General features: G+C 47.1%; 2 protein-coding genes across 12 annotated transcripts in view; one reads left to right on the top strand and one right to left on the bottom strand.

Annotated features, from left to right (window-relative positions):
- Window positions 1-2,396, top strand: part of MYH11 (myosin heavy chain 11) — a 91,210-nt gene extending 88,814 nt beyond the window's left edge. For both annotated transcript variants that reach the window (XM_028117441.2, XM_028117443.2), the window contains one exon: window positions 2,169-2,396. In XM_028117441.2, the coding sequence (XP_027973242.1) occupies window positions 2,169-2,301 (133 nt within the window). In that variant the 3' untranslated portion in view covers window positions 2,302-2,396. The remainder of the gene's footprint in view (window positions 1-2,168) is intronic.
- Window positions 1-12,230, bottom strand: part of NDE1 (nudE neurodevelopment protein 1) — a 47,440-nt gene that overhangs the window by 13,120 nt on the left and 22,090 nt on the right. For 4 of the 10 annotated variants that reach the window (XR_015766576.1, XR_015766575.1, XR_015766578.1 and 1 more), the window contains exons 5-9: window positions 10,935-11,071; window positions 9,207-9,386; window positions 7,584-7,675; window positions 5,989-6,140; window positions 477-1,160 (exon numbers count right to left, since the gene is read on the bottom strand). Coding sequence is in view for 4 of the 10 variants with exons in the window: in XM_028117445.2 (XP_027973246.1) it covers window positions 5,110-5,203; window positions 5,989-6,140; window positions 7,584-7,675; window positions 9,207-9,386; window positions 10,935-11,071 (655 nt within the window). In the remaining 6 variants the exon portion in view is untranslated. Of the gene's footprint in view, window positions 1-476; window positions 1,161-3,977; window positions 5,204-5,988; window positions 6,141-7,583; window positions 7,676-9,206; window positions 9,387-10,934; window positions 11,072-12,230 lie in introns of those variants that run through there. The other 6 variants (XM_028117445.2, XM_028117444.2, XM_088017385.1 and 3 more) reach the window with 4 other exon arrangements.

Raw genomic sequence — 12,230 nt, 5'->3', positions numbered from 1 at the left:
CTCTTTTGGAGAATCTCAGCTTTGCTGCCACTCTGCAGGTACTTAAACCTGATTGAGGTATTGGCAGGAGCTTTAGGAAGAGCTTTCAGCCTCTAAGACAGAGCTTCTGGCTCCTGCCAGCTCAGACTGGAACGTCGGACCCACTAGTTGATGGGAAACCGAGTCCTTGCAAAGCAAGGGCTCATAGTCTTGTGCTGATTCCTGGTGTGCCCCTAGGGCCTTGCAGAAGTTCTCAGAGTCCATGACTAGAAGCCAAATGCTCCAGGATCAGACCCTTTAAGTAAATCTTTATGGGGGCGGGGGGGTGGGGTTTACCTTACTTCATGTGACAGATGCAGCCAGTGCCAACCTCTGCCTTAAATTTGAAACCAGTTCAAGAAGGGCACCTGAACTGGGAGACAGACTCACAGGACTGACTGGCAGCTAAGCAGGTGGAGGGAGGGGGGAGACTTACGGTGACCCTGGGTGTGATTTACCTCTCAGATCAAGGGAGCCCATTTCTCACTTCAACTCTTCTCACTTGCACAGACTGTCCCAAGAGGTAAAGAGTGCTTGGAGCCTGGAATGGTAGGGAAGACAGAGTTTCCAGCCCCAGGCTGTCCCATCAAATTGGAACCGGGAGGGGAGATGCAGGAGACCCATGCAAGCAGCAGCCGCTACTTTTTCATCCTGTCCTCAGAGAGCGTTCTCTGGGACCCAGGTTCTTGGAAAGCACAGTGCTCAAGACTTTTTAAGGTCACTTCTAGAAGAGAGAGAGTGATGGAAAGTGAGTTAGTTCTAAGGGCGCTAGGCACCTCCATGCTTCCCTCTGATGTGAGTGAGGCTGGCCAGAATCTTCAGCTGGGAGTGGCTACAACCTGACGTATTCGTTCCTGATTGCTGCACCCCCGGAAGTACCATTCTCTGAAACTAGGCGGGTTTTCCCAGCCATGTTTCTCCCACCCTCAGACCCCAAAAGGCTCAGGTTGGGACTCCCCTTCTCAGCGATCAGGACACTCTGGGCCTTGCTTTGCCTCCAGTCTTACCTCTCTGAGTTGCCCCTTTTGACTAAAGCATGGATAACTGGAATGGGCTCTCTCCCTCGTGGCTTTTCTGTCCAGCCTTTGTGTGGCAAAGCGGGCCGTTTTCATTACAGAGAGTCTGCACTCCTCTCAGGCATCCTAAAATGAGTTAAGACAGGTCCTCCGATTCAGGTCAAACAGGGCCGGATGGCCAGAGCCCAACAGATTCTTTGCTGTGGTCGCAGGAAAGATGGCAACCATGTCTTCCAAGCAGAGGAGGTCGAATGCAGGTGGATCGGTCTTCTCCTTTTGCCTGCCTGCCTGCCTGCCCTTCTAAGCAAAGCCTCACTTCAGTTAACCTGGGCAGGCTCTGGCAGTAACTCAGGGCAGCTGGCACTCCAGAGATGGGAGCTGTTAAGGACAGAGAGGAAGGGGTGTCCTACCAGCTAGAGCTAAAATACACCTTGGATTAACAGGTCTATCTCACTTTTCTAACAAATATTCATTGAATATTATAGGCCATGCATGGTGCCTGCATGGTGAGCAAAAATCAGACAAGATCTCCGCCCTGTGAGAACTCATGCCAAGAGTTCTGCTCCACACAAGCAGGGGGCCCTGCGTTGCCTGAACCAAGAGCACACTTCTGGCATCCATGCAGTGACCTCTCTCCCTCGAGGCTGCCTTTGATGCTCATTTCCACCTCCTTACAACTGAAAACCTAAAACCCTCCCCCTTTTTACCTTCTGAAGGCAAGGAGGTACAGCATGTTGAACATGTTCCCCTTTATACCGGCCCCAGAGGGTATAAATAAACCCATGGGAACATGCTAAGCAGAGTCCACTGGGTTTGGAATAAACCCATGGGAACTTGTTTTTCCCTTTTCTAAATGAAAGACCCCAGCAGACCAGAATCCTGCGGGTCATTGGATGACCAAGCCAGTTTTTTTTTTTTTTTAAGCAGATGGCCTTGCTTTGAAAAATCTACTTTTCCCCCATGCCAGCTGATGAAATGCTACCAGACTTTGAAATTGGTCAGGGCTTGACTTCAACCTGAATACTTGCCTCTCATTTGAGTTTGTCTGCATTTGTCTTTTGCCCCTTGAAAAATCTCCCTTCCCGAGGGAGATTTCGGTACTCAAGAAACACGTATTTCTCTTAAATCCCACAGGCGAGGAAACGAGACCTCTTTTGTTCCGGCTAGAAGGTCTGGAGGGCGTCGGGTCATTGAAAATGCGGACGGCTCTGACGAAGAAGTGGACGCTCGTGACGCGGACTTCAACGGAACCAAAGCCAGTGAATGAACAACTTGCTACAAACGAACAAAACCAAACCCAGTGGACTCTGCTTAGCACCGTCAAAATCCATCTTCAAATTCCAAACGTCACAGACACCCCTCACGATGACTATAAACACCACCGCCCTGAGTCTGGGGCATCAGTGGAACTTTTGAGTGATGTACCAAACGAGAAAAACCCAACAGGCGACACAGACCCCACCCGCTGCCCCTATCAGTGAATTGTGCCGAAATTGTGAGGTTTTAGGAAAGATATAACCACCGTAACTGATCACTGGCAACTGAGTTTACATGACAGGGGGCAGGAAGTCACCAAAGTGGGTGCCACCGCCTCCCCCTCCCAAGTCATTCCCATACCCTTCCAATGTGTCGAGTGGGCCCCTGTTTTGAGTTCTTTCCCCTCCTGGTTACCACACCTCAGACGCACACAGTTCACGGAGACCAAGTGCCTTCGGTAGTCACAGGAATTAAAAAGGAGACACTGCTCCAGTGGATAAGAGCAGGAATGTTACACTGTTTTATATGCACCCCGATTGTACTTAAGGACACCCTCACGAATAAAAGGTTATAAATCACTGGCATGCACTCAGCGCTTCTGTCGTTTTCGAGAGTGAAAGAATGGGGGAAGGGCATTCTCATTGAAGCCTTATGGTGACCCTGTGAAGTCAGCTTATTCTTCCTTCATAAACGGGGAAACTGAGGCCTAGAGATGTGAAATCAATTGTCCGAGATCCCACAGCTGGCACAAAAAAAGGCAAGCAGAGATGTCACGGGAGTCTGTGTTGAGGGGACTTCTCAAACCAGAGGTGGGAGGCTCCAGGCCCAGGAAGTAGGAACGTGACCAGAAAGAATGTCCTTATCAATTCAAACCCATACATACATTACTGGGAAGAATACAAGACATCCTTGCATTTTAAAGTTAAAACACAAGACCTTCATCCAGCAGGGGCCAACCAACTTTCTGTGAAGGCCAGAGAGTCAGTATTCCAGGCTACATATGGTCTCTGTCACATGGTTATCTTTCCTTTTTAAATTTTTTTAAGTTTTTTTTTTTTGTTTTTTTTTTTTAAGTTTATTTGACAGAGAGACAGACAGCGAGAGAGGGAACAGAAGCAGGGGGAGTGGGAGGAGAAGCAGGCTTCCCACTGAGCAGGGAGCTCAATGCGAGGCTCGATCCCAGGACCCTGGGATCATGACCTTAGCTGAAGGCAGACGCTTAACGACTGAGCCACCCAGGTGCCCCTAAATTTTTTTTTAAATAACCCTTTAAAAATATAAAACCATTCCTACTGCGGGGGCCACACAATACCAGGTCGTAGGTCCTTTCCTTCCTCAGCTTGAGTGTTCCAGACAGAGATCCCTTGCAAAAGTTCTGTTCGACACAATTCTACACACCAACTCCGTGGGGTCCAAGAGATTTGAGAAGAGAAGAAATAAGGCAAACTGAAAAACTCAAGCCAGTGACCAAATGCAAATATACCCTGAGCAATATACAAACATACCCCAATTACACTTACTTCTAAGAAGCTGACTTGAAGGGAATTTTTTTAAAGTAGGGTTTTTTTTTTTTTTTGCGTATTTAGTTACTTGGTTAAAAAAACAAGTTTTTCACCACCATACGAGCAAACATAAAAGCACAAACGAAGCGGCATTTACTGACCACCACCACAAGCTAGGTGAAAATTAGTTTCTCTTGATTTTATTGTTCTTTTAAAAAAATAAAAGTACGTCTTTCACCGACACAGGTTAGAATGTTCCCAGGGTAAGGAGCCGGGCACCAGAGATCAATTCTCTGTTGAATTTCAGTAGCACTTCTAAAGTTCTATCTTCAACTCAAGGACGTTTTTGCTATTCTTTTGGAAAAATAACTTAGTAACAAAAGGTTGTTAAGCTGCATGCATGCTCCTGAATTCGTGTGTTCTTTTTACTCAACTCCAAAAGTGTGAGACGGCAGCTCACACCAAGCAGGGTTGAGTACATATAGTATCTGTGTGGAAATCGTGTGTTTGTTTCTTCTTTGACAAGGAAGCTTCCAACAACAATCCTGTGGTTTAATCTTATTTGGAGGTCACCCCGATTATTTATCAAGGCTTTGAATGATGTCCTGCTCTCAGGGGCTGCATTCCCAAGGCCATGACACCCTAAAGACTGTCAGGGTCCCGAAGGGGAGGTCACCCTCAGGCCAGGGCAGAAGTTTGAGGAAGACTAACCATCAGGATTGGTCTAAAGAGGACACAGACTTTCCACTGACCTGGTCCACACAAGATCTCCTCTGAAACACAAGCACACCTCTCAGTGCCTCAGTGAGAGCCAGATTACAAAGTCCCAGCGGTACACAACACCAGAGTTTCTTTTTAAAAAGACATGTGCCTATTCTACTCCTCTCTCCTAGACATGATTTCATTACACAGACCCTCCCTGTGCCACAGAGCCCTGGGAGATTTTGTTCTGGAAGACGGCCTGAGTCTGAGGTGGGCTCACATCCCACTTTTGAGGCATCTCCCAACATTAAAAAACACAGTCTTAAAGCCACTGAGGACTCAGGCCAGCTCACAATGATGGGGTAGCCTCGGCGTCCACACCTTCGAGCCCTTTCCAGAGGGTCCCGGTTGCCCCGTCCACACCAGCAAGCAGGATGGGGACCATGACATTTCCCCAGAACAACTACCAGGGGCCACGGGCGATGGCCTCATTGGCTAATGTGACTGCTCCTATTTCTCAAACTAACTTAAAAACACAAAAACCTAGTTTAAAGAGGGAAAGAAAGGTAGGACCCTTGCACAGACACACCGGGGCTTCAGCTTCCGTGGATTTCCTAAAGCAACATCTTGACTACACCCTGGGCTGACGGCAGCGACGGTGTGGAAATATTTGAAGGCGGCTTCCCAAATTCCAGGCGTTTTCCCAACCTTCAGATAGAGCAAACCAAATTAGGCGGACATGACATCTGTGACAGACTGGCTAGCATCGGGGCCCACAAAGTTCTAAGAGTGACTATCAGGAGTCAGGAGCAGTGTCTCCCTGGGTATCATGAAGTGAAATGAAGAAAAAGACACTGGCCGGCTAGCTTGCATGTTCCCAAGGCCACATGAAAAGCCCGGTCACAGAAGACCAGCTAAAAACATCCTCTTCAACAGGGTTGGAAGTTGTGGGCAAGCCATGGAAGACGAGTCTTCATTTCCTGCCATCAGTCTGCCATGGGTCTACCAGGGTGACGTGGCTTGGGGGCCAGGAAGATGGTGGCACGGCTTAGAAAAATCAATGAATCTAGAAGCTGCCCCGATTCTCAAGTAAGAAAACACCCAAAGCTGTCAGAGGTCAGATCTGTGTTTTCTCATCAGGCGACTGGCTTTGGGAATCTAGTGTGGCTGGAAGGTAGTGCCTGTTTCCTGAGTTTCTAAAGATTTTTTTTTTTCCCTTCAGGAAAAAAATCCTCTGGGGGAAGCAGAGCAGTGTTTGAAGCCCAAGTCCCAAACAAGGGTTTCATACAGGACATGCTCACAGCATGACCAGGAGCTGGGCTGCCAGAATCAAATAATGAAAATGAGCCTCTTCCTGGCCATTTGCCCTTAACCAGAAGACACCACCTAACTCTGTCTCAAGGGGGTAGAGGGTAAGGTTCACGGACATAAGCCCGCAACTTTTCCAAACGGCTATGGGCTCCCCCCTGGAGCGGACAGCTAAAGGTACTGACCCTTTGTCACCCAGAGGCACGCCGGCGCTGCTCGGCTGTCTCTCACCACCATCTCTGTGCTTGCTCCCCCGCCCCGAGGCTGGGCCACTCGTTCGGTTTGGGGACTGATCATACACGAAGTTCCGGCAGGACGCCAGCTTGGACTCCAGTGCCTGCAGAGAAACACGTTTTCATCCTCCAAGTTAAAGACAAGAACTCACCTCTCACCCAGAGCCTGCGCATAGACAATAACCGAAAACAGGGGTTCTCAAATTGTGTTGGACGCTGGAATTCCAAAGTGGGGCCCTGAAGGAATCCAATGTACGTCCAACTTTTAGAGCCACTGACCTAAGACATTTCGGGGCTTCTCGGGAAAATCACTAACCCCACCTATTATCCAGGTCTGCCTATGGGAAATAGGAAATCCACTTTTGGAATGATTTGCTCTTTTGTTTACCTCAATAAACATGCTCAGAGTGGCTTGTGTGGAAGCACTGTGCCTTGCTGGAAAGGGACCCCATGAAAACCAAGAGGGCACTGAGACCACCATACACTTCCCTATACTCTAACTGTCCAAAACATTACCAGAGAAATGTGTTGGGGTGCCTGGGTGGTGCAGTCGGTTAAGCATCCAACTCTTGGTTTCAGCTCAGGCTATGATCTCAGGGTCATGGGATCAAGCCCCGCGTCAGGCTCCACTCAGTGCAGAGTCTGATTCAGATTCTCTCCCTCTCCCTCTGCCCCTCCCACTTGTGCTCTCTCTAAAATGAATAAATCTTTGAAAAAAGGGAGAGACAGAGAGAAATGTGTTTACAGAACAGAAAACCAGACAACCAGAAGGTAAAAGGAAAAACATGATGAGGTTGCAGTTCTGCATACATTCTGGCAGGATTTAAATTATGTGATCTTCCAGGCCATCATTTTTAAAACTAAAAGAAACCACCACAAAGAATACCTATGTTATTTTTTTTAAAAGATTTTATTTATTTATTTGACAGAGAGAGAGAGAGAGAGCTAGAGAGGGAACACAAGCGGGGGGGCAAGAGGGAGAAGCAGACTCCCCGCCGAGCGGGGAGCCCGATGCAGGACTCGATCCCAGGACCCTGAGATCATGACCTGAGCCGAAGGCTGACGCTTAACGACTGAGCCACCCAGGTGCCCCACCTATGTTATTTCTTAAGCACAAAAGAATCTTTCCCTGTAATGAACATAAAACCTATAAAGTCAAGTTTTTTGCCCTAGACTTTCGAGATTTCTGTCTTTAACTCCCTAAGAAATTTTAAAAAGAGGAGGCAATTTTTAAATGTTTCTCAGTTTTTTTCAAATTAAGGAAAAAAATCATAGACACCAACCCAATTACCCAAATTCCAACGAAAAATGACCAGGGAAAGACATGCCCAGGCAAAGAGATGACAGAGTCAGGGCTCTGGATGTTCGTCAATAACAATGCTCACAGAAGCTCAAACGATGCTCAGGGACACTAACAGAACCAGAGTTTTGCCTAAAACACAGGGAGTCTCTGCTAATGGGAAAGGAACTGGTAAGGTCACCCCTCTCCAATAACCTGAAACACAGGCAAGGAGCCACACCAAACCCCAGGGAGGTGGTGGTCTTACCCCTACTTTCCGAAGCAAGTCTCCCACAATGTTGAGAGCCGATATCCGCGCTGCAGGAGTGAGGGGGGTCCCACCCGTGGAGTCATCCAGACCTGGGTGTGCAAAAGGAAGCGCACGTAATACCAACCTGCAGTCCTAAGTCCGTGCACTAACATCCCTAAATGCAGAACCACAGGGGTGGACTTGGGAAGCTAACTCTGCCCTCTGATCCCGGATGCTACCCTGTTGCACTCACTAGTTAACTAACACAGGAAAAGTCTACTTGATGACCAAACTCTTGCAGCCTTACAACCACTATATTAAACGTTTATCTTTATGTGTTATTCTTTTAAAACAAAAGTGAAATAAGTCCTCTTGAAATTCTAGGAATTCCATATAGTTAGGAACAGCATTGGAGCAAACCACATCTGTAAGAAGCTTAACTCTCCAGAGCCCCTCTCTCTCCTCCAAGCAAGACCCGGGGACCAGCGGCACCAGCATCACTGGGATGCTGGTTAGGATGCAGGATCTCAGGCCCTGCCCACACCTGCTGAATCTCAGTGGCATACTCAAGTGTGGAAAAACCCTGCTCTAGACTGGGATTCTGGAAGTCTCACCAGCTTCTTGATCCCAGGGGACAGGCTAAGGGATAAAACAGTGTGAGCCCTGGAGCCAGCCAGCCTGGGTCTGAATCCCAACTCTGCTATTTACCAGCCACATGATTTTAGGCAATCTCCTTTATCAGGGCCTCAGTCTCCTCATCCATCAAATGGGGATAGCACTTGCATCTTGGGCCTGTGGTGAGAATTCAGTGAGGTCATATATATGCAAAGCATGCAAAGCACAGTGGCTAACTAGCACACACCGAGCACTCGGTAATTGTCTATCATTGTTACTTGCTATTAAGCGGCCCAGTAACAGTCTCAGTTAGTTAATCAGCAGAGGAGCTGGGGAGAAAACTCAAATTGTTCTTTTTTTTTTTTTTTTTACCAGCAGCCCAGGTTACACTGGCTCCACTTCTGGATGAACGTATTTATTGCTAGGCCCACAAAATGCTTTTCAAAAAATTTTTTTATCTGGTTATTGAAATTTGCAATTTGGGAGATTTCATGTTCAAGAAGAGGATTTCTGGGGGCGCCTGGGTGGCTCAGTCATTAAGTGTCCGCCTTTGGCTCAGGTCATGGTCCCGGGGTCCTGGGATTGAGCCCCACATCGGGCTCCCTGCTCGCAGGAAGCCTGCTCCTCCCTCTCCCACTCCCCCTGCTTGTGCTCCCTCTCTCGCTGCGTCTCTCTCTGTCAAATAAATCAATAAAATTAAAAAAAAAAAAAGGATTTCCAGCTTCTGATGAAGAATGGAAATGTCTGCTAAGGCTGGGCCCACATTTCTTGGGGTAGAAGCAGAGTGGCAGCTTCCTTGCCCCACTCCCCGCTCACCACAGATTCCACCGCTCCCTACTACCTTACAACCAAGCTCTTCTTATCTCAAAGCTGCCTCCCCCTCCCCCTCCCCACCCTACCCCCACCGTGAACACCCCAGTTTGCTCCCTGCAGTACAGCCTGGCCCAGTGGCTCTCTCACCCAGGATCCTACCCCCGGGAAAGTTTTGTGAAGCGAAGAAAATCCTCACAATGGCTATGCCCTTACCACGTCTGAACGTCCCTGGTGTGTTTAAGCTAGCGCTGGGTCCCCGATGAGCTATGGGTGTGGACGGCACAGAGCCGGTGGCCTGCACTGCTGTGTCTGTCCTTTCGGCCTCCACCGAGCTGGGCATGGGGGTCCTGGGCTTCTCCTGCTTCTGCTGCACAGCCAATTCCTGCCGCAAATCTGAGACAGGACAAGGACTCAGATTAGGTCCCTGCTTTGGGTGAAGGGGGGGCGGGGACGGTGAGCAGTAGACACTGGTCAGGGAAAAGAAGTGCCAGAACGAAAAACCATAGGTGGAAACCCTCAACGAAGTGAAACCCACAGGACCTGGCCTAGCAGGCTTGTAAAACTACATAATTTTTTAGTAAAAACAAAAAGGTTTAAAAATTTTTAAAAACTATGGCAGTGACAGATACACTAATGCTTTTCTTGCTCCAAAACAATTTCAGTGCAATAGGGTATATAGAATTCTAAGTGAAAATATGCTTTCTCAACCCATCCCCAAATGCCCCTCCTCACTCATAATCACTATAATATGGGGGAGATATTGTCAATCCTTTTTTTCTGTATTTTCAAAGAATTACGTATCTCTCTTAAGCATATGATAGGAATAATTCTTATTAAGTATAAATAGAAATATATCTACTGTCTATGACAGCATGTCTTAATCTTTCTAACTATATCTATAACATTCCAGAAAATAAGTTTATGTAATTTATTTAACCACTTCACTACTCCTGGGCATTTATAGAACTACCTTTCAAACTTAAAAAAGAGTTTTTTCTTAGGGGTGCCTGGGTGGCTCAGTTGGCTAAGCGTCTGCATTTGGTTCAGGTCATGATCCTGGGGTCCTGGGATCGAGTCCCGCATTGAGCTCCCTGCTCAGCAGGGAGTCTGCTTCTCCCTCTCCCTCCGCTCCTCCCCCTGTTCATGGTCTAATAAAAAAATAAAATCTTAAAAAAATGATAAAAATAAAGGGATACATGCTCCCCAATGTATATTTTAAAAAGGTTTTCTTTTTAATCTCCCTTCTATTATCTATATGTTAGGAACTAAATTAATGTTATGAACAATTAATTGGGATGTTTAAAAAAATCTCTTCTGCACCCAGATCTACCTCTGGAACTGAACTTCCATGGAGCAAATGCTAATGGGAATTCAGAGCTCTAAGCCACATGCATTAGCAGCCAGCAAGCCACAAAACCAATGGGCTAGCTAGCAACTGCATCAACACGAATTTTCTCTCCACAAAACTCTTATACTCCTACCGATCAAAAAGCCCGCAGTGGGGCGCCTGGGTGGCTCAGATGGTTAAGCGTCTGCCTTCAGCTCAGGTCATGATCCCAGGGTCCTGGGATCGAGTCCCACATCGGGCTCCCTGCTCCTTGGGAGCCTGCTTCTCCCTCTGCTTCTCTCTCTCTCTCTCTCATGAATAAATGAATAAAATCTTTAAAAAAAAAAAAAAAAAAAGCCCGCAGTGGGCTTAAATATCCACAAGGGGTCTTCACAGGGTCGGACATCTGACAATTCTTAGCACGGGGTAGGAACCAAGGCTGAAGCCTGCCCAGTGTGGTTCTATACCCTCTGACCAGACTGTCTGTGTGCCGAGCAGGGCACGGATTTCCAGCAAAGGTAACACTGGGTGACACTGCAGGACAAGCTGTTCTCAGGCAGGCAGAGGAGAAAACGCTGGTGAGGGTACAAAGAACAAAGCCAAGGCCTCCTGACCTCTGGCTTCATCCTTCAGTCGCTGAACAGATTCTAGGAGATTCTCCTTCTCATCAAGTTCGCTCTCCAGGAAGGCATTTCTTTCAATGGCTTGATTCAAACGCTGCTCAAAGTCTTCCAGAGACATGATTGTGGCCCTGGTAAGAGAAAAATAAAGCTGTCCAAGAGAGCAAACAGCAGCATCCATTTGGTGTCTACAAACCCGGGAGACAAGAAAGGCCAGACACAAGGGGGGTATGAGTCCCAGCATGGGCACTTCCTAGACACCACGGACCTGAACAAGCATCTTAACCTTCCAGGGCCCAGGCTCTTCACCTGCAGAATGAGAATCGTCTTAGCTCTTGGGGTACACAAAACTGTCCTGGGGATTAAGTGAGAAATGTCCATATAGCACTTAGCAATGAGCCAGCGCCTTATTAGGATGACCCAGAGGACCCAGCCAAATGCCAAAAGCAGCAAATCTTCTCTTGGAGACTCAAAATGCAAATCAGTATTCAGAATATCCTACTAAAATCCATACAGAACTTATTATTGTACATTTAATCAGGGAGAAGAGACCATCTTTTCAGTTACCTTAAACAATTCAAAATGCCCAGCTGCCCTCCTAAAAACCACTTCCTCTTGTGACCAGTATAGACATTTCACTGGAATGCTATTAAGGCACTGAGAAGTGTGGTAATAAAGAAATGTGTCTAACTCTGAGGCACAAAACAGGAAGCTTGCCCAGACAGTTTCCTCACAAGCAATGCAGGGGTAATAACAGTACCTCCGCATGGTGGTGGGGGTGTCAAGGGGCAAATAATACACTAAGCCTCCAACAGATGTTTTGCATGTGAGTGCTCAATAAATGCCAGCAATTTTTATTACTGACCCTGTGTTTGTCCTACTAATTGTTATCTCATGGTGGTTAGAAGTTTATGTTTGGAGCAGAACCCAGGAGAACCTAGCTCTCCAACATAAGACTACCTAAGCGTTCCTAGGCTGCTTAACCTCTCTTAACCACTGGTCCTGCAAAGTGAGGATCAATTCATGAATTCATCAATTCAATATATCCTGCTATGTCTAGACTGAATTATATTCATACCCTCCCTCAAAGGGTCTTCAGAGAAAAATAAAGTTACCAAAAGTGCTTAAATAAAAACAAAGGAATAACATTCAGGAGTACAATACTGGAAACAGTTAAGATCACCCTAAAGGCTTGACATGTCAAACATACAAAAAAGATAAAATGCGTAGGAATTCATCTAACAAAAAATAATGTAGGATTTGACCACAGGGCACGGAAGGCTTGTTGAA

The sequence above is a fragment of the Eumetopias jubatus genome, unplaced genomic scaffold (assembly GCF_037043125.1).
Source record: "Eumetopias jubatus isolate StellerSeaLion01/CBP00866 unplaced genomic scaffold, mEumJub1_p1.0 scaffold_12, whole genome shotgun sequence".
NCBI lineage: Eukaryota > Metazoa > Chordata > Mammalia > Carnivora > Otariidae > Eumetopias > Eumetopias jubatus.
Note: the sequence above shows the minus strand (reverse complement) of the source record. Positions and strands in the feature narration are given on the sequence as shown.